At 43.4% G+C, this 22,395-nt stretch overlaps 1 protein-coding gene across 6 annotated transcripts in view; it reads right to left on the reverse strand.

Annotated features, from left to right (window-relative positions):
- Window positions 1-5,542: 5,542 nt before the first annotated feature.
- Window positions 5,543-22,395, reverse strand: part of ZNF445 (zinc finger protein 445) — a 54,011-nt gene continuing 37,158 nt past the window's right edge. For 4 of the 6 annotated variants that reach the window (XM_028478833.2, XM_024132204.3, XM_028478834.2 and 1 more), the window contains exons 2-7: window positions 17,030-17,601; window positions 14,498-14,666; window positions 14,083-14,159; window positions 13,661-13,787; window positions 13,071-13,181; window positions 5,543-12,162 (exon numbers count right to left, since the gene is read on the reverse strand). In XM_028478833.2, the coding sequence (XP_028334634.1) occupies window positions 10,004-12,162; window positions 13,071-13,181; window positions 13,661-13,787; window positions 14,083-14,159; window positions 14,498-14,666; window positions 17,030-17,458 (3,072 nt within the window). In that variant the 5' untranslated portion in view covers window positions 17,459-17,601 and the 3' untranslated portion in view covers window positions 5,543-10,003. Of the gene's footprint in view, window positions 12,163-13,070; window positions 13,182-13,660; window positions 13,788-14,082; window positions 14,160-14,497; window positions 14,667-17,029; window positions 17,602-22,395 lie in introns of those variants that run through there. The other 2 variants (XM_024132205.3, XM_007123947.4) reach the window with 2 other exon arrangements.

Raw genomic sequence — 22,395 nt, forward strand, 5'->3', positions numbered from 1 at the left:
TATTCCAAAATGAGAAGAGGGAGAAGGGAGCAGAGTTTATTTAAATAAATAATAGCTGAGAACTTCCCAAACCTGGGACAGGAACTGGATATACAAGTCCACAACACTAATAGAACAACCAATTATCTCAACATAAAAAGACCTGCTCCAAGACACATTATATTAAAACTGTCAAAAGTCAATGATAAAGAAAGGATTTTAAAGACAGCAGGGGGAAAAAAATGACAGTAATCTACAAAGGTACCTCCATTAGGCTATCAGCAGATTTCTGAGAGGAAACTCTACAGGCCAGAAGAGAGGAGAATGACATACTCAAAATATGGAAAGATTAAAAACTGTCAGCCAAGAATACTCTAGCCAGAAAAGTTATCCTTCAGATATGAAGAATAAATAAAGGTTTTCCCAGACGAACAAAAGCTGAAGGGGTTCATCACCGCTAGACCTGTCTTACCAAAAAAATGTTGAAAGGAGCTCTTCTACCTGAAACAAAAAGGCAAAAGTACACAAAATGTTAAGAAAGGTGATAAATGGACAAATAGAATCAGAAAATTCCAACTCTATATCAGAATAGGTTTTTGAGCACTTAGTTATAGCATAAACGTTAAATGGGGTTAAATAATTTAAAATAACTACAGCTACTTCAATTTGGTAAAGAGGTCACATGATAAAAAGGGATAATTTATTACAACAGAAACATAAAAGAGTAAGAGGAAAAGGATGGAACCTGTACAGACAAATGAAGATAAGATGCTATCAGCAGAAAAAGGACTATTTTATCTATGAGACATTTTAGACAAACCTCATGATAACCACAAAACAAAAATCTAGAGCAGAGACATGAAACATGAGAAAAAAACTGAGAAAAACATCATAGAAAAACCATCAAACTAAAATGGCAGACAGAAACACGAGGGAAAAGGAACAGTGGAAATATAAAGCAACCAGAAAACAAAAGATAAAATGGCAGTCATAAGTCTTCATAATTACCCTAAATGTAAGTGAATTAAATTCACCAAACAAAAGACAGAGTGGCTAGATGGATTAAAAAACAAGATGCGATTATATGGTGCCTCCATAAACTCAGCTCTAAAGACAAGGCAGGGACTTCCCTGGTGGTCCAGTGGCTAAGGCTCCACGCTCCCAGTGCAGAGGGCCTAGATTCGATCCCTGGTCAGGGAACTAGATCCCACATGCTGTAACTAAGTTCACATGCCACAACTAAGAGTTCGCATGCTACAACTAAGACGTCGCATGTCACAACTAAAATATCCCGCCTGCTGCAACTAAGACCCGGCACAGCCAAATAAATAAATAAAATAATAAATAAATAAATAAAGTAAAGACAAATGTAGGCTCAATGTGAAGGGATGGAAGATACTCTGAGCAAATGGCAGCCAAAAGGAAGAGTGCAGACATACTCATATCAGACAAAACAGACTTCAAGCCACAAAAGATTAATAAGAGACAAAGACAGACAATATATAATGACAAAAGGGATAATTCATCAAGAAGACATAACATTTATTAATATATAGGCACCTAACCTGGAAGCACCAAAAAATATGAAACAATTATTAACAGACCTAAAGGGAGAAATTGACATCAACCCAATAACTGTAAGGGACTTAAACACCCCGCTTACATCAATGGATAGATCATCGATGCAACTGGCCTTAAGTGAAACAATGCACCAGATTGACTTAGTAGATACACACACACACGTATATATATACATGTATATGTACATATATATGTATATATATACATGTACATATATATATATATATATATATAAAACATTCCATCCAAAAGCTGCAGAATACACTTTCTTCTCAAGTGCATGTGGAACATTCTCAAGGATAGACCATGTGTTAAAACACAAATCTCAATAAACTTAAGAAAATTAAAATCATTATCAAGCATCTTTTCTGACCACAACAGTATGAAACTAGAAATCAACTACAAGAAGAAAGTTGGAAAAATCAAAATATGTGGAGACTAAATAACATGCTACTGAACACCTATTGGGTCAACAAAGAAATCAAAGGAGAAATCAAAAAATGCCAAGACAGGGACTTCCCTGGTGGTGCAGTGGTTAAGAATCTGCCTGCCAATGCAGGGTAAATGGGTTCGAGCCCTGGTCCAGGAAGATCCCACATGCCACGAAGCAATGAAGCCCGTGCGCCACAACTACTGAGCCTGCGCTCTAGAGCCCACGAGCCACAACTACTGAGCCTGAGTGCCACAACTACTGAAGCCCGCACGCCTAGAGACCGTGCTCTGCAACAAGAGAAGCCACTGCAATGAGAAGCCTGCGCACCGCAACAAAGACTAGCCCCCACTTGCTGCAACTAGAGAAAGCCCACATGCAGCAATGAAGACCTGATGCAGCCAAAAATAAATAAATATATTTGTTTTTAGAAAATACCAAGACACATGAAAATAAAAATATGACATACCAAAATCTATGATGCAGTGAAAGCAGTACTAACAGGGAAGTTTATAGCAATACAGGCCTACCTCAAGAAATGAGAAAAATCTCAACCTAACCTTACACCTAAAGGAACTAGAAAAAGAACAAATGAAGCCCAAAGTCAGTAGAAGGAAGGAAATGATAAAAATCAGGGTGGAAATAAATGAAGTAGAGTTAAAAAGAGAATGAAAAGATCAATGACACTAAGAGCTGGTTCTTTGAAAAGATAAACAATATTAACATTTAGCTAGACTCACAAAAAAAGAAAAGGTTCAATAAATCAGAAAAGAAAAGGTTCAATAAATCAGAAACAAAGGAGAAGTACAACAGATACCACAGAAATACAAGGGATTATGAGACTAGTTCGAACAGCTATACACCAACAAATTGGACAACCTAGAAGAAATGGATAAATTCTTAAATAGTATAACTTTCTAAGACTGAATCATGAAAAATTAGAAAATCTGAATAGACTGATCACTAGCAAGATTTTAAACAGTAATCAAAAAACTCCCAAAAAACAAAAGTCCAGGACCAGATGCCTTCACTGGTGAATTCTACCAAACATTTTTTAAAAAGGACTTAAAAAAAAAAAAGTATCCAGTGGGGGTGGGGAGGAGGAATTTTTCTCCTGGATTGAATTATAATTACTTATTATAATCAATCACTGTATGGTGATGGATAGAAACTAGACTTTTGGTGGTGAGCACAATGTAGTATATACAGAATTATAGTGTTGTACACATGAACCTTATATAATGTTATAAACCAATGTTGCCTCAATTTAAAAAAAAAAGATTCCCAGGAATTCCCTGGTTGTCCAGTGGTTAGGACTCTGCACTTTCATTGCCGAGGGCCCAGGTTTGATCCCTGGTCAGGGAACCAAGATCCCACAAGCCATATGCGGCCAAAAAAAAAAAAAAAAAAGATTCCCATGAATGAATGATTGCCAGCTCCAACTAATGTGACCAATGATAAGTTAAAAGTCATCCTACGGTTGAAGCTTCATAGCGTGTGAATGACACATTTGAGGACAGGAAAACACCACCTGTTATTGGACATTGGATTATTCTAGTACTAGTGACCAAGGCTTACCAATTGGAACATTCTTCAATCCACCTCATACAATTAAAATCATAGTAGTAAGACTTTCTACTTACCTAACATAGCTCCTTCTGATGACACTGTAGCCACCATGCTTGCTCTTAGGACTCCAACCAGACTTTCTTCTTATGTATAACTGCTACTTGTTTCTCTTTTTTAACATATAAAAGTTACTGCTTATGTTCACATTAGACTGCACCTTGGTAGAATGAGCTTCTCAGCTGTGGATCTGATGATAGAACCTTAAATGTATATAATTATTTTAATTGTAAATGGACCAAAAAGAAGGAAAACTTGTGGATTTTCCCAACAACTTTATATTTCTATATGAATAAGATTCATGTGTACAACTAGTATGTGGAAATGTTTGCACTAATCTAAAAGTATATTTCTCTTGGGTTGCTGACTTCAATATTTAGTATTGGTTTATGTACATAATGAATCCCTGGACTCTTTCTCAGCAAGGGAGAATCTTCCACAGCCATTTTAAATAAACCACAATGATGTATCTGAGGGCAGGCAGTCTGTTTTCTGCTCTCATTCAAACCTAAAGTTGCAGAGGGAAAACATCCATACTTAGACAAATTTTTTCTACCTCTACCCAGTATATTTATCAGATTCTTTGATTCACACAAATAGTAACCCATCTGTTGAAACAACATTAATAGCCTATGAATCTTAACCAGTAGACCTAGATGCATACATTCTCCTTGCCTTACCTAACTTATACAGATTTAATTGTGAAAGGCACGAACTGATGTGCTCCCAGGTCATTTGGGCAACAAAGACAGCTCAACCATGAAGTTAAATGGAGGCATCCTTGTCTTTTTAATTGGAAGATTCTTCTCAAATGCAGGGCTACAGGACTTCGCTGTCTGGTTTCCCCTGTGCTCTGCTGGGGGTTTATCCAAGTCACTGCTCCATTTGAGGCAAATTGGGATTCTGCTATGTTTTGTTAAAGTCACAAATTTTTTTAGCTTATTGTCTCTCTGCTTCAAACCTGCCCTCCTATAGATGTTTTGTGATGATGGGGTTGAATTCTGCAATCCACATCTCTGCTTTGCCCGCTGGCTCCATTAGGTTCTGCAATCAAGGAATGCAAGAGGAAAGCTGCAATGTTGGAGGAGTGTAATGATTAATTTTGTGTGTCAACTTGTCTGAGCCACTGACATTTGGTCAGATGTTATTCTGGGTATTTCTGTGAGGGTGTTTTTTGGATGAGATTAACATTTAAACTGGTGGACTGTGAGTGAAATAGATTACCCTCCATAATGAGGGCAGGCCTCTTCTAATCAGCCAGAATAGAACAGAAAGACTGGCCAACCCAGGCAAGAAAGAATTCTCCAGCAGACTGCCTTCGGACTTCACCTGCAACCTCAGCTCTTCCAGGTTCTACAGCAAACAGCCTTTGGGTGGAACTGGAACATGGGCTCTCCTGGGTCTCCAACCTGCTGGCCCACTCTGCAGATTCTGAATTTGCCAGCCTCTATAATCATATGAGCCAATTCCTTGTTCTTTCTCTCTTCATATATATTTTTTCTATTGATTGATTCTCTGGAGAATCCTAATACAAGGAGGAAGAGAGGGCTTGTTCCTTCCTGGTTTTTGTGGGCATTGCTTCCTGTTCCCAAAGCTTCTTCACCCCAGCAGTGGCAATTCCTTCTGGTAGCAGCAGAGTCCAGCTTGCAGTTTTGCCTACATGGGGCCCTTCCCCCGAGTTCAGACACTAGCCCCAGCCCAGGAGTGCTCTCCTCCTCATAGGTCTGAGCTCAGTTCCACAGGGGCTCTCTTCCAATGTCTAACCTTTTAACGATTCTAACCGTATCTCCTTGTTTCTGCTTTGTATCTTGCCCTGTGGAGGCGGGATCAATATGATACCACCACCCCAAACTGGTTCAGATGTTGAAACTATAATGATAACACACACATCAAGAGGTTATGAAAAAGTTTATTATTCATATAATGAGGCTCTGTGGGGAGAGCAGGACAGGTACCAAAGCCAGTTGGTTTGCCTTGATAAAGGAGGGGTGAGTGGCTCTGGTTTTTATTGTGGTTAGGGGTGAGGATTCCAGTGCAACAAAAAAAGGCCAGGATTTGCATAAACTTCCCCTTCAGAGCTGAGAGGGTGTTCTTGGGATTTCTTATCAGCTTGCCCAGATGTGAGGCAAAATGGGGACAGGGCTTGAAAGCTGTCAGTGGTCAAACATCCAAAATGAGGCCAGATTATATCACAGCTCCTCCAGTCCTGGGTGGTAGCTCCTTCTCATACTTACTTCCTCCATGATACCTTAGCCTTCTCTTTTTGCCTTTATAGTTATTTAGACAGATCTAGTGAACAATTCTTTACAAGTTTTTTGTTAAATTAACTCATATGGTTTCTGGCTCCTGACAAGAACCTGCTGACACAAAACCTCTTTGCTCTTCTTAGCTGGGTTAGCATTAACTTAAAAGGTGGGGCAGTTGGTATTACTCACCAACCTAAAAAAGTGGAATGGATGACTAGGCATCTTCCATTCACAGGCTCCCACTTCTTCATTAAACTTATAAGGCTACAGCTTCTGGCATCACTTGTTATTTTTAGACAAGGAGGAATGAAAGGAAATGGAGCTTATAATTTCCTATAAACTGCAGGCCTTGGGGATCATGTGTCAATACATGGAGAACATTCCCATTCTTTTTAACTGCTGCCCAGTTCTCTATCATAGATGTATCAGACCTGTTTAACCACTCCTTTACTAAGAGCCTTCTGTGTTGCTCCTGATTTTTGCAGGTGAGGAACCTGAAGCCTTGAGAGATGGAGTGTCTTGCTCTAAGAAACATCACATAAATGGCAGAGCCAGGATTTCTATAAAATCATAAAATGGCAGAGCCCATGCTCAAAAATATTTTTATTTTGAGATATTTTAAACAAACAGTTAAAAAAGAACCCACCACTTATCCCATTAAATCAACATGCTGACCCATCTACATCAACTTCTTAAAAGAAATAAAACACAACTGAAGCCTCCATGTACCCTCCATGATTTCATCAGAAACTCCTGCTCTGGGAAGGCAGAGCATGGCTTTCACACCTCATTCTAACACATGATTTTACACTCTTCACTTCATATAATTTGAATCCACAGGAAATATATTATTGTATAAAACAGTAACACTGTTTACTATATGCCAACAAGGCTTACATGCCAGCCACTATTCTAAGCACTTTACATGCATTAATTCATTAACTGTCCCCCTCCCCCCATCACCCTGTGAGGTTGGCACTACTATCTCATTTTACAGAAAAAGTGAAACACAAGTAAGTTTAAATAATGTGCCCACAGATACACAGTATGTTTAACTTTACATAAATGGTATTCGTAGCTTCCGCAACTTTCTCAGCATCATTTTTGATTCATCTGTGTTGACAGATGTAACTCTAGCTCTTTCATGTTCACTTCCCAAAGTACCAAACAACCCATTTATTTACCCGTTCTTCTGTTGATGGAAATTTAGGCTTCTCCCAGTCTTACTATCTACACAGTGCTGCAATGAAGTCATATACACATTTCCTTCTTCACATGGAGTTATTCTAGGGTTTATCCAAGAGTAGAATTCTAAGTGGTAGAGTACACACAATTTTACAAGATGTTGCAAATTGCTTGGCACGGTAGTTGTCACAATTTCCACTCCCATGGCCATGAGTTCCCATGTGCCATACACTTACCCACACAATGGCTTTTAAAAATTTGCCAACTTTGTGAGTGTAAGACGGTCCATATCAATTTACATTTCCGGCGCTTTCTTCTCTGCACATGCCTCTGTCTGGGCTGACAGTCTCTGTCAGCAAGGGTGAGACCGACCACACTGAACACCTGCCTGAAAGACCTCCTGATACCCACTCCTCTCCATGGAGTCCCAGCCCAACTGGCTCCCGCCAGCCCTAACTTCAGTTCTTCCTAGGAAGCGGAGAGAAGGTGAGGCAGGGCTGGAATAAGGGGTATGTTCTCCAGGCCAGGATGGGGTGTGAGGTGAGCACTGATAGCTGGGGCAGTCAAAAACTGTCTGAGCGCCCTATGACTCGGAACCACCCATGGCTGGGCTCCCAATTAGCAGGCGCACTTGTGGGCGGTCTCTAGTCAACATTTCACTCACAGACCCCTTCAAAAACTTCCAATCCTGACTTAGCTGAAATAATAAATCCAGTTCTACATTCCTTAAAAGAGGCAACTTTGTGCAAAATCTACTCTGCCCAGCCAAAGGATAAATAAGCACCCAAACCTGGCTTCCAAAGTACTTGGTCTGGCTGCAGTAGTGGGAATAACTTTTGGAAACCCAGACAACACCTAACAGAGCAACATACAGGCATTAGGAGAGGTGGGACCTGGGGAGAGGGCTTAGAGGCACACAGGTCAGGGAAGACTGAGACTTAAAAGAGTGAGGACCTGGGCCAGCTTGGACAGGAGTGTGGCACTCTGCATGAAGGTGAAGGGAGACAGCACAAGGCAGGTCCGCCCAGGGGCATTCAGGCAAGGGCAATGAAGTTAAACCCAACACTGATTACACCAAAATGTTTAGTAGTTAGCTCCAAGTAGTCAGACTTTTCCTTTTAGCTGATCTGTATTTACTAATATTTCTATAATAATCACATACTACTTACATAATTAAAATTATTTTAAAACTCAGGTTACTGAACAGACTGCATCAGCACTATCCCCAAATAGTCAAGGCTTACCTCAGTATAGAGGGATTTCTGTTGATATTTACTCCATTTAGTTTTTAAAATTTGATTTGAATGTTTAAAAATAAACATATATCATTTTATAAAAATGGCAGTAGAAACACCCCTATTGGGGCAGGAACTCTATGAGGTACCAGGTGGCACACAAGGAGTAGGAGGATTAAAAATATAGACAGTAAAGGAGTATTTCTGTGCTTGTAGCATCAACTGACACGGGAGCTGCAGCTCTGTGAAGGCTCTGGTCTAGAGATCAGACCCCTAACCCAGAATCTTAGTAAACCAAGCCTTCTTTTCACCAATCCCAATAGCCAGGTAGCATAGCCAGCTACTCTAATTTCACACACAAGGAAATAGATGCTGATGTTCAGTGACTCACTCAAGATCATCCTGCCAAGAAGTGACACACCAAGCCTGGAATGCAGATCTGACAACTCCAAGGCCCTTGCCATGACCCTGGGCCCTCAACACATGCGACTCTGAATCTGAATTACATTCTATAAGGGTCCAGATTCAGACCACAATAATCCTCAACTCAAAACTGTCCAAAAGCCCCCTGCCTCCCTTTGAGGTAGCCAAGCCCCAGTGAGTACCCACGATGCTCATGCGCCTTGGCCCTCCACCTTTCTGGGTTCCTCACTTCCAGCTGGCTCACTCCACTCTGGCTCAGGGGCCTACTTGCCATTCCCTAGGAGACCAGACAAGACCCTACCTCCTGTGAAGGGTCCTATGTAGCATCTAGGGACCTACAGGGCTTCCTCCATGATCTCCTTTGGGTCTTTATTCAAATCTCACCTTCTCAGTTGAGGCCCTCTCTGACCAGCCCATTTAAAATCTCAACCTACCTCCCAATCCAGCATTACCTCTCACTCTACTCTGATTCATTTTGTTCACAACACATATCATCATCCAAAATACTATATATATCTCATTTGTTTATTGTCTGTAAAGATCCAAGATGGCAGATTTTTTTGTTCCACTCACTGCTGGGTCTCTGGCACACACAACAGTACCTGGCACATGAGAGATGCTCAGCACATTTCTGTTTAGCAGATGAACCGCTGCTGCCCATACAGGCCTGTGGGATGGAGATGGCGATGGGGCACTGGTCGAGCTTCATTCTCCAGGTGATCAAGCCCAGTACCCTGTTCTCCACTCGCAGCTGAGACAACTCTACGCCCATGGCAAATATCCAAAGTCAACTGTGAAGACTGAAGCCACAGCCAGAACTCCCCTGGAGGCATTGGAGAGACTAGTTCTTGCTGCTGCTGGTGCTTTTAAGGTCAAACCGACTAGGCACCATCACAAGCCAAACTCAAAGGGAAACTTAGAATCCAACTGGCCCCTTCCCAACAGCCACAGCCCACCATGCCACAGACATTCTGTTGAACCAAGAAGGGCAATGGTGTCTCCCTTTAGAGTTATAGAAGGAGATCTGGCTGGGGGAGCTCCAGGCCATTGTGCAAAGACCACTCCTAGGGGCCCAAGCCTCCTTCTGGAACACGCTGCTGCTCTTCCCCAGCATCTCATTTTCCAGCAGTATGATGGGGGTGCCTGCCCTGCATTTTTGAATCCTCAGGATTCTCTGCCACTAGCTTCCAAAATAGAAAGGGCTGGGCCCTCTGTGAAGGTCTGCCCCACACTGCCTACAATCAGGGGTTCTCTAGCAGGGTAGCCAGGACCCCCTCCCCACACTGTCAGACCCCAAGCTAATCTCTAGTATGGTTTTTCATATGCCGAGCCAAATTTGAAGACCACCTGAAGGTCTTCCCACACTCTCTGCATTTGAAGGGCCTCTCTCGAGTATGAAATCTCTTGTGGCTAATGAGTTGTGAGCTCTTGCTAAAAGTTTTCCCACACGTGATACATTTGTGGCACTTTCTCCCAGTGGGTATGTCCTGGAGCCCAGTGAGTCTGGAGTTCTGATCACAAGTTTTCTCACAATCTTCAAGAGGCTTCTCCTCACTTGGTTTTAATTCCTGTAAACTCACCCCTGTATCCTGGCGAGAAGACAACCCAGCCACACTGCATTCAGACTGGGCCACTCTGGTGTGTTTTCTCTGATGAATACAGAGAGTATGTCTTCCAATGAAATCTTTCCCACACCACTGACATTTAAATGGTCTCTCTTTCGTGTGGATTCTCTGATGATTAACAAGGCGGTAATTTCTGTCATAAGATTTCCCACACAGATTACATTTATAGCGCTTCTCTCCACTGTGTATTCCCTTATGATCTAAAAGACTTCTTTTACGTGTAAAGCTTTTCCCACATTCCTGGCACCAAAAAGGTTTTGCACCAGTGAGGATTTGTGACTGCAGATTTGGAGCATCTTCACTTTCGTGGTACTCATACGGTTTTCCCAAAGAGTGAATCCTCTGATGTCGGGAGAGGTTAGAACTCCATCTGAAAGACTTCCCGCACTCCCTGCACTTATAAGGCTTCTCTCTGGTATGAACTCTCTGATGGATAAGGAGGAATGAGTGATTACGGAAGGCTTTACCACACTGGCTGCATTTGTAGGGTTCCTCTGTGGTGTGACTGCTTTGAGGAACTTGGAATGCTCTGTCCTGACTAAACGATGGCGCGTCCTCAGGCTTTCTTTCAACAGCATGCTGCCTCTTATGAACGATAAAGGCTGACCTATGAGGAAACTCTTCTGCACATTCGCTGCATCGGTATGGTTTCTCGCCTGTGTGAATTCTCTGATGATCAATGAGAGCTTTCTTTCGATTAAAGGTCTTCCCACACTGCTGACACAAAAGAGCTTTCTCCACAGTGGGGGCACTCTGGGGCTGACTGTAGTTGGAGGTCTGCCTAAAGTCTTCTCTACATTTGTCTAGATCACAGACCTTCTCTTCCTGGTGCACTCTCATGTGACGAGTGAAGTTTGACCTCCACCTAAATGTTTTCCTACATTTGGTGCATTTATAGGGTTTCTCCTGGGTGTGAATCCTTTGATGTTCAAGAACATATGACTTACAATGGAAGGATTTCCTACACTGGCTGCAGTCAAAGAGTTTCTCCCCACTTTGGTCTCTCAAATGATGATCAAACCCTGAGCCACAAGTGAGAGCTTCTGCATCCTGATTAGATTCAAGAAATTTCTGCTTAGCATGAGTTTCCTGGTGCAGGCGGTAGGCAGACATGCGTCGGAAAGCTTTGTCACATAAACTGCATTTATAAGGTTTCAACCCAGTGTGAATTTTCTCATGTCGCACACGGTTCGAGCTCCACCTGAAGGCTTTCCCACAGGCCCTACATTTAAACGGCTTCTCTTGAGTGTGAAGTCGCTGATGACATGCAAGATGGGAGCTATGACTGAAGGTCCTCCCACAGTCACTGCACTTATACGATGTCCCCACCACGTGAAGATTCTGCCCGTGCTGGTGATGAGAACTAAGGCTGAAGTCCTTCCCGTGCGCATCCTTTGCCTTCCCTTTCAGTCCAGCATGAATTCTCTGATGTAGGCTAAACCCGCCAATCACGCGTCTGAGCCCTTTCCCATATTCCTTGTAATCACAGTGGTATGAACTCCCTCTGAAGTGTTTGCCATAGCCATGTTTAAGGGACTGCTTTCTTCTGGGTCCTCTCAAACATGTAATATGTTTTAGATGAAGACTGTTACTTCTTCCCGATTCTTCACAGTCTTTTCCTGTCCTGTGGCTGGAATTGGTCTCTTCTTTCTTAACTCTCACTTGTATGGGGTTTCCACATTGCTCCTTTAACCTGCTCTTCTGTGCAAAAGATTCTCTGAGCCCTGTTCCCTCAGAAACATTTGCTGCACCATGACATCCTGATGGCATAGCTTCTTCCAAAGGTTCATGTTTTAAGATGAACTTGTCTGTTTTCACATGGAGCTCATCTCCTGACACAAATAAAACATAAGAGAATGTACTCTTGGGAGTTCCCTGGTGGCCTAGTGGTTAGGATTCCGGGCTTTCACTGCCGTGGCCTGGGTTCAATCCCTGGTCGGGGAACTGAGATCCCACAAGCCACTAGGTGTGGCCAAAAAAAAAAAAAAAAAAAGGGAAAGAGAATGTTTTCTTTTCCCATACTCGGAACTGCAGAAAGCACCAAGGGACCAAAAAATGTCATGAACTTAGGTGGTGAGGCTTTTGCCTGACTGCCAATACCTTTACAAAATAGTCAGGGATAAGGCAAGACACGGAAGAGTATTCCAGACGACAGAAAAGGGAGAGGAGAAGCAAGACGGGTACAGCAGCTAGCTGTACACATCCAGGTGAAAAACAAAAAGGGTTGAGAAGGGGGTGTTAAACAGCAAGAGAGGGGAGAGGAATCATGACACAGAGCATGATAGGAACGTCTCCAAGAGCTGAGAGGTGGGGCTCTTAGGAGGACTGGCTGCAAGGGCTAGAGGTCAAGCCTACCACGGGGGAAGGACCAAGCAGAGAGGAGCAGCAGGAGTGGGACGAGGGATCCTAGGAGCGGGAAGGGGAGAGCGGGAAGGGGAGAGCAGCACAGGGCTGAGGAGGAGCATCAGTGAATTGACAAGGACAGTGAAGCCCTCCAGTGGGCAAGAGCTGTTACTGAGAGGGCTGCTGGGGAAGGGGCAGGACCAGAAACCAACGTCTAATAGGCCAGTCTGGAGGGGAGAAGCCCAGGCACCCAGTACTTCTTAGCAACACTGCTAACGATCTTCCTTCCAGCAAACAATGGAGTAAGCTCCCCATGATTTACTTAGTATAAAACACCTTAAGAAAGAGGAGAGTAGATGCGGGAGGAGCAAGACCTGGTCAGTTCTCTGGAACTCACCTGCAGGGGCAGCACTTGGACTCCCCTTAGGATGAGCTCCCTGGACATTCAAGCCCCACGGCTCCCTTGCCTCCAACCAGGAGATCAGAGCAGGTTTGGTGAATGGCCCCACTGCAGAAGAGAAGAAAATGGGATGTGAATGGAAGGTAGATGAATCACACAGAACTACTCTCCAGGACCCTCTCAGGCCTGAGCTCCTGGTAGGGAGGAGCGAAAGCCAGGGAGCCAGGTGGAGGAAGTTAGGACAGGAGGCCTAGACAGGAATTTCTGACAGCTCTAGGCAGAGACAAGAGAGGCTGAGAGAAGCCACAGACAAAAGGATTGCTAGCATTCTCCAGAACCACATGACAAGTCAACTGGTTATATCAGCCAACTTTTTTTTTGGATGCCTAAATGGACTAGGAACTTGGCACATATGACTTTTAATCTTTATATTAACTCAGCATGACAGGCATTAAGATTAAGTGATTTGGTTAGTAGTTAGAGAGACAGGACCTAAACCCAGGTCAGGCCCCTTTCTATGCACCATAATGAAAACTAAGAAGGCAGAAGTAGAGGTAGGTAGAAGCATGGGGATATCAACGCCTTACCCAAAGAAGCCACGTTCCCATAATTCTCTAGCATCACATCCCTGTACAGGTTCCTCTGAGAAGCGTCCAGCCATCCCCACTCATCCTGGGAAAAGGTCACCTCCACATCCTTGAAAGTCACAGCCTCCTGAAAAAACACGGTCCTATGCCTTAGAGCCAGTCCACAACTCCCAGCTTTTAGGAGGGGGCAGGGGAATGAGGCTGGCTCTGAGTGAGTACAGGATGGATCTGATACAGGGGGAAGAGAAGATCATCACCCAGCAGAAGAGCTCTGGGCTCCTGGGGGATAATCTGGTCTCTGGGACATGCGTCTCGGGATGTGAGGTCATTGGACAAAAAGACACAGGACGGGGGGAGCTACAGCCACCCCATTAGGCAGCAACGGTGGGACATCAGGAAGGACCGAAGGTCCTGTGGCTCACCTGAGGCTGGACTGTCACCAGGTCTCCTGAGCATCCCTCTCTCTGGGAAAGGGCAGGAACCTGTGCAGCAGGAGGATCTGAAGAAGAAAGAGTCATGAGACAGGGCAGCCCAGCTCTGGTATCCCACTGAGAAGCCCACTCTTCCCACCACATGGAGGACTCCTGGGCCCACAGGCAGGTATGGACTGTTTTAAACACCCATTTCACATTTCCCCAGTGTCTGCTGGGGTCAGGAAGTGGGGGATACAATGGGAGGAGAAGCTAGGTAGACATGGGTCACAGGAGAGAAAGGACACAGAGCTCAAGGCCAGGACAGAAGGGATTCTCGTGAGAGGACAGAAGGTGAAAAGACAACATTATAGGAAATTCGGGAAGTGTGGCATAGGCTGGGGTCTTAGAGCCAGGCGGCAAGTACCGGGTTGCCCAGCCAGGAAGTCACGCACTCCTATTTCATAGGGAGGCTGCAGGTGGTCCCCCAGAGCCGAGCCGCTCCTGAGAGGTGAAGCAGGGGGCCATATCTGTGCGGCTCGCAGGGCTCCTGTGCCCATCCAATGCACATCTGGGCTCTGGGCAGGGGCTGGGTCCTGGCAAGAAGAAAATGTTGTGAGAGGATCCTTGTGGGAATCAGAAAGCAAACTCATAGAACAAGCCACATGGCCAATCTCTAAAAGGTAGAGGCCCAGGGAACGGTGAGCTGGGCCCTTTATTACCTACAGGCAGAGGGAAAAGGAGGAATAGAAAGCCCAGGGAGGATCCCCTCACCCCTCCACCTCCCTGGGCTCTAATGCGGGCCATGGGGAGACAGGTGGAGCCAGATTCCTGCCTGACATAGGAAAGCAACTGGCAAGCCAGTGACAGCACTGCTGTCAGGCCTCAGGTGCTGCAGGATACCTCCCCACTAGCCCTCAGCCCCCACCCCCAGCCAGGAACTTAGAAATAAGAAAAGAAATTTATCCCTGAGAGTTAAACTGATAATGGTTCACAGCAGAGATGCAGTCATATAACATCTATCAAGTATCAGGCAGTGCTCTAGGTAATGATATGCAAAGTGACCTCAAAGAGGCAGGAAGGCTCCCAGACTATAAACCTGACTAAAATAGCAACACCACTAGAGAGACAATGCTAACTGTGAGTGTCAGCTATGGAATCACAGAAGAAAAAGTCTCAGGTGCAAAAACAGGGAGGTGCCCATCCAAGCAGAGACCTGGAGAAAGGCGGTCTCTGTGCTGGGACTTCAAACAGTCGTTTCTGGAGGCAAGGCTATCCCTGATACCATGCAAAAGTGAGTATAGGAAGCTACAGCCAGTGAACTTCAGGTTTTTCTGGTCCTGTGGCCAAGACATTCTCTACACTGATATGGACGAATCTTAGCCTGAGGCCATTAAGTACTTTATACCGAGCTATAGACTGAAGAAGATAAAGTGATCACAGCAATTTATCTCCTGTTCCTCCCAAATCCTACCAAAGGGAGAATAAAGAAACAATAAAAATATGGAAGCATAGACAAATGAGTTTAAGGACAAACTTTCTCAAGCCCCTGTTTCTCACATTTTGGTAATTTTGATAAACTATAATTTATATGCATCTTGAGCATTTCTGTTCATTTTTTAGAATCTGGTAGGCTTTTTTCCAGGCTCTGTTTTTTGTTTTCTAATTTCTAGCTAGCTTTCAACCAGGTAGGCCCTTTCCGCTCGTTCGGCAATGTTTTCATGGATTTTTAAACCACACACCTAGCTCTTGACTGACTTGAATATACCCAAGCCACAATTTTGTACCTACTATGTACCTTATTTGCTTTAAAAGTTATCTTTAGGTCATTTTGAACAACTCATGGTTTTGGTAAAAATTATAAATGTTCTTTTAGATTTTAAAAAATATTACCCAATGTTGGGCAAAAGGTTATCTTATTTAATATTTGCTACCATTTATTGCTGGTAGACTATGTTCAGATGTTTTAACTGATTGATCTAATTTTTATATTAAATTTAGGGGAGAAGTATGTCAAATATGTTTCAGAAATCTTAAAAGTAACTTTCATTTATGCATGAATCATACATGTAGAATTACACATACTTTATAAAATTTTTAAAAAGCCTACAAAAATGATAAATGCTCTTTAAAAAAAAAAAAACCTCAAAGGTACGGAGAAGTATTGAGAGGCTGGCCTGAGTGGGGCAGAGGGGCACGCAGAGTGCACTTTAACTGACCCACTGCTCTACTGCCTGCACTGGGACTGTCAGCTCTGTTTCCCAGCACCAAGCCTAGGGCTGGGCACATGGTAGGCACTCAAATATGTAACGAACAAATTCTCATTGTTAGATCAGTTTTCCATTTTGTTTTCAATAAACTGAGGCTCTGAAGGTACCACAATGTTGGCAAGAACACCGAGGTTGTGGAATGCAGTCTAAAATTGCAATCTTCCAATTTCCTAGCCCTGGGCTGCCCCTCACCACTCTTCTTCCCCATCTCCCCCACAAAAAACAAATCCTCAACAGTTTACTAAGAAAGAAGTAACATGGTTTGTGTAGACTGCTCTTCTAGGTCTCAAGATGTACTTAGAAGCCAAGGATCCTGACGCTAATTCTCCCATGTACGAGCAAGAGATACCACCCCCACTTTACAGGTCAGTACAAGTCAAGTTAGGTATGTGGAGATGTACTTTATGCACTGCAAGTCAATGTGTCCAAAACCTCATTACTGTTTATGGATACTTGCAGACTCTCTTCTTCCTGGAGCTTATATTCCTCTGGGAAAGAGGGAAGGGCTGCCTGCTAAATGGTCCTTTGCTTAGGGTCGAGTTCTTAGCTGCTCAGGTGCCATGGGAATGAGAAGGGAAGACTTCCCCTGAATTCCTCCATGTTGAAGGTTCAGAGGCCCACCCCCCACCCACAAGCAGGCTCACGAGCAGGCAGAGTTCACTGGGCACCGCACGCTTGCTCACACTCACCCTCCATGGTGTCCCATCGAAGTCCCTCTGTAGCTCTTCCAGCAAGGCCACAACGTCCCCACCACTCTCAGGGTGATGCAGCTGCACCCAGGTCCGAAGCTCCCCTGGCAGGATGCTCAGGAACTGCTCCAGGACCAGCAGCTCCAGAATCTGGGCCTTTGAAAGAACATCTGGCCTCAGCCACCAGCGGCAGAGCTCCCGGAGCCGGCTCAGAGTCTCTAGAGGCCCAGAAGACTCATGGTAGCGAAGCTGTCTGAAGAGCTGGCGGAACAGCTCCTGGCCAGGACGATTGAGTGTCTGTGGTCTGGCAGCTGGCACTGAAGTGTAGCTTTCATCCTCTTCTTCCTTCTTTACCATCTGAAGGCGTCCCCGCTCCCTTGAAGCCTTGGCCTGGGCTGGATGGACAGCATACCACTTGCCTGGAGGCATCACTCTTGTTCAAGGTCTACCCAGCAGAGTGCAAGCAACTCTGCGTTAGTTGGCTATATCACTGCTGGGCCCTCGAGAGTATCTTTTCAGCACTGCTGGGGACAATGCCATTTGCTGGGACATCAGAAGTCACTGGCAAGAGACTGAAATAACGAACATTACTGTTCAGGAGGGATGTGAGAAGGATGGTGCAAGTAGATGCTGTTAGTTAGGATCATCTTTGGATTTCTGAGAAAAGGACTCATGAACATTTGCACAGTGGAGCCTGTCAGGATCAAGCAGACCAGGAAAAGGGATCATATCTGTGGTTACCAGAGGCAGGGGTCGTGGGTACTGGATGAAGGCAGTCAAAGGTACAAACTTCCAGTTATAAGATAAATAAGTACTAGGATGTAATGTACAACTTGATAAATATAATTAACACTGTTGTACATTATATATAAAAATTGTTAAGAAAGATGAAAATCCTAAGAATTTTCATCACAAGAAAAATTTTTTTCTATTTCTTTAATTTTGTATCTAAATGAGATGATAGACGTTCACTAAACTTACTGTGATAATCGTTTCATGATGTATGTAAGTCAAATCATTATGCTGTCCACACTAAACTTATACAGTGCTATATACCAATTATATCTCAAAAAAACTAGAAGAAAATTTTTTTTACTTTAAAAAAAATCAGTGGTATTTCTACATAGTAAAAATGAACAAACCAAAAATAAAATTAAGAAAACAATTCCATCTACAATCACATGAAAAAGAATAAAATACTTAGGAATGACTTTAACAAAACTTATACTATGAAAACTACAAAACATTGTTAGAAGAAATTAAAAGTTTAAATAAATGGAAAGACATTCGTTGTTCACGGATCAGAAGACAAAACACTGTTAAGATGACAATACTGTCCAAATTTATCCAAAGATTCAAAAAAACCCCTATCAGAATCCCAGCTGGCTTCTTTGTAGAAATTGAAAAACTGATCCTAACATATGGAAACTCAAGAGACCCACATAATACACAACACAATCTTGAAAAAGAATAAGTTGGAAGAGAGGGAAGAGATCAAGATGGCAGAGTAAAAAAAAAAAAAAAGATGGCAGAGTAGGAGGACAATGAGCACAGTAGGAGGACAATGAGCTCACATCCCCACGAACACATCAAAAATACATCTATGGGACTTCCCTGGTGGTCCAGTGGCTAAGACTCTGTCCTCCCAATGCAGGGAGCCCAGGTTCAACCCCTGGTCAGGGAACTAGGTACCACCTGCTGCAACCAAGAGTTCGCATGCTGCAACTAAAAGATCCCACATGCCACAACCGAAGATCCCACACGAGGCAATTAAGACCTGGTGCAGCCAAATAAATAAATAAATAAATTTTTAAAAAACACATCTACACGTGGAGCAATTCTCACTAAAAACAAGCTGGAGACGCGCAGAAAAACTCTTCTACAATCAAGACTACAAAGAAAGATCCACAAGGAGTAGGGCAGGAAGGGAGGAGAAGAAATTACGTTGGGACCTAAGCCGACAGGAGGGGACACAGAAGAGGGCGATAATCATGGGCTCACAGATCCTCACTGGGGAATGAGGGGTTCAAACCACATATTGGGCACTCCAGATCTGGAGTCCGACACCAGGAAGAAGAGTCCCCTTGGCTGCTTTGAAAACCAGTGGGACTTACAGGAGGGCTCCACTGATGAACAGCATGCACAAACTTGCCTACTCCAGGAAACAAAGTAAAGGAAGCAGACTGAAACCACCCCGGGGCACTGGCTGGTTTCCTGCGACCACCCCAGCATGCAACCTGGCCCACAGCAAGCACCCACTCCAGTCCCTCTAACTCTGGTGTAGCTCCCCACTAGGGTGAAGGCTGCCATTGCTACGGAGAGTGCACACTTGGGCAACAGACCTGACACTGCATCTGAGGGTGGCTATTGCTGGAGATGCAAAGGCAGCAGACTGGGCAAGGGTGGCAAGGGTGCCAGTCCTGGGAGGGAGGCGAGCACATACTTAGAAGAAACAGAACTGGCTTGGAACCAACCCTCAGGGCTTTTGCTCCAGCAACTTGAGACACACCCCTGCTCCCAACAGGGTAGTGCTGGCTACTGAGCATAGAAGCTCTGGCTCACACCTGGCTCTAGCTCTAACCCCTCCATCTCCAGCCCCACCTCCCACTAAGGTGAGAGCTGTGAGCACACCCTGGGGGAAGGTGTGACTCATGCTCATGTCCGATCCAGCTCTCGCACCAAAGCCACTCACGCAAGGACACCCCATCAAGATTGGGACAGGTAACTTGTTTCACCTAATTTCACAGAAACACAGAAAGTTAAGTAAAATGAGAAGACAGAAGAGTCTGTCTCACATGAAAGAACCAGAGAAATCCCCTGAAAAAAAAACTAATGAAAGAGAAATAATTAATTTACCAGATAGAGAGTTCTAAACATCAGTAATAAGAATGCTAACTAAATTAGGGAAAAAAATATATAAACACAGAGAGAATTTTAAAAAAGAACTAGAAAATGTACAAAAGAACCAGTCAGAAATGAAAAATACAATAACTGAAATGAAAAACACACTAGAAGGAATTAACAGCAGACTAGCTGATAGAAAAGAATGCACAAGTGATCTGGAAGGTAGAATAACAGAAATCACCCAATCAGAACAGCAAAGAAAAAAACAGATTTTTTTAAAAAATGAGAACAGTTTTAGAGACTTCTGAAACAATATCAAGCATATCAACATTCATATTATAGGGGTTCCAGGAGAAGAGACAGAGAAAAGGATTGAAAAGGTATCTGATGAAATTATGGCTGAAAACTTCCTGAACCTGAAGAAGGAAGCAGATATCCAGGTATAAGAAGTTCAGAGAGTCCCAAACAAGATGAACCCAAAGAGACCCACACCAAGAAATGTTATAATTAAAATGGCAAAAATGAAGGATAAGAGAGAATTCTAAGAGCAGCAGAGAAAAACAAAGAGTCATATATACAGGAACCCCTATAAGGCTATCAGCAGATTTTTCTGCAGAAACTTTGCATGCCAGAAGGGAGTGGCATGATATATTTACTGTGTTAAAGGGGAAAAACCTACAACCTAGTACACTTTAACCAACAAGGTTATCATTCAGAATTGATGGAAAGATAAAGAACTTCTCAGATAAGCAAAAAACTAAAAGAGTTCATCAATACTAAACAGGCCCTAAAAGAAATGTTAAAGAGTCTTCTCTAAGTGGAAAAGAACAGGCTACAATAAAAAGTAAAAATTTATAGGAAAGGGGACTTCCCTGGTGGTGCAATGGTTAAGAATCCACCTGCCAATTCAGGGGACACGGGTTCGAGCCCTGGTCCGGGAAGATCCCACATGCCGTGGAGCAACTAAGCCCGTGCGCCACAATTACTGAGCCTGCGCTCTAGAGCCCATGAACCACAACTACTGAGCCCACGTGCTACAACTACAGAAGCCCGCAGGCCTAGAGCCTGTGCTCCACAACAAGAGAAGTTACAGCAATGAGAAGCCCGGGCACTGCAACAAAGAGTAGCCCCCACTTGCCACAACTAGAGAAAGCCCATGCACAGCAACGAAGACCCAATGCAGCCAAAAATAAATAAATTAAATAAATAAATTTTTAAAAAAATCTATAGGAAAGGAAAAACCCCACTAGTAAAGGCAAATATATAGTAAAGGCTGAGGATCAACCACTTAAATAAGCTAGCACAAAAACTGAAAGACAAAAATTGTAAAATCAACTGTAACTACAGTAAACAGTTAAGGGAGAAACATGAAGATGTAAAATATGAAATCAAAAACAAAATGTGGGGGAGGGGAATGAAAAATATAAATTGTTTAGAATGTATTTTGAACTTAAGTATTATCAGTTTAAAACAAGTAGATATACTTACAGGTCAACATATATGAACACCATGATAACCACAAATCAATAACCTATAAGAGATACACAAAAGCTAGAGAGAAAGGAACACAAGAATACTACTAACGAAAATCATCAAACCACAAGGAAAGAAATGAACAGAAGAACAGAACAAAGAAGAACTACAAAAAAAAGTAACAAAATGGCAAAAAGTACATATTATCAATAATCACTTTAAATGTCAATGGACTAAATGCTCCAATCGAAAGACAAAAAGTGGCTAATTGAATATAAAAACAAGATGCATCTATATGCTGCCTATAAGAGACTCACTTCAGAGCTAAAGACACACACAGACTGAAAATGAAGGGATGGAAAAAGATATTTCAAGCAAGTGGAGACGATAAGAAAGCTGAGGCAGCTATACTCATATCAGACAAAGTAGACTTTAAAACAATGTCTATAACGAAAGACAAAGACGGACATTACACAATAATAAAGGAATCAATACAAGAAGATATATGGGAATTCCCTGGCAGTCCAGTGGTTAGGACTTTCACTGCTGAGGGCGCAGGTTCAATCCCTGGTCAGGGAACTACCATCACGCAAGCCACACAGCGCAGCCAAAAAAAAAAAAAAAAAAGAGGCTATAACGTTCATTAACATATATGTACCCAATATATGAGCACCTAAATACAAAAAGCAAATATTAACAGACATAAAGAGAGAAACTGACAGTAATACAATAACAGCAGGGGACTTTAACACCCCACTTACATCAATGGGCAGATCATCTAGACATAAAATCAACAGAGTGGTATTAAATGACACATTAGACCATTTGGACTTAATAGATATCTACAGTACATTCCATCAAAACCAACACAAGGGGCTTCCCTGGTGGCGCAGTGGTTGCGCGTCCGCCTGCCGATGCAGGGGAACCGGGTTCGCGCCCCGGTCTGGGAGGATCCCACATGCCGCGGAGCGGCTGGGCCCGTGAGCCATGGCCGCTGGGCCTGCGCGCCCGGAGCCTGTGCTCCGCAACGGGAGAGGCCACAGCAGTGA

The sequence above is a fragment of the Physeter macrocephalus genome, chromosome 18, assembly GCF_002837175.3.
Source record: "Physeter macrocephalus isolate SW-GA chromosome 18, ASM283717v5, whole genome shotgun sequence".
NCBI lineage: Eukaryota > Metazoa > Chordata > Mammalia > Artiodactyla > Physeteridae > Physeter > Physeter macrocephalus.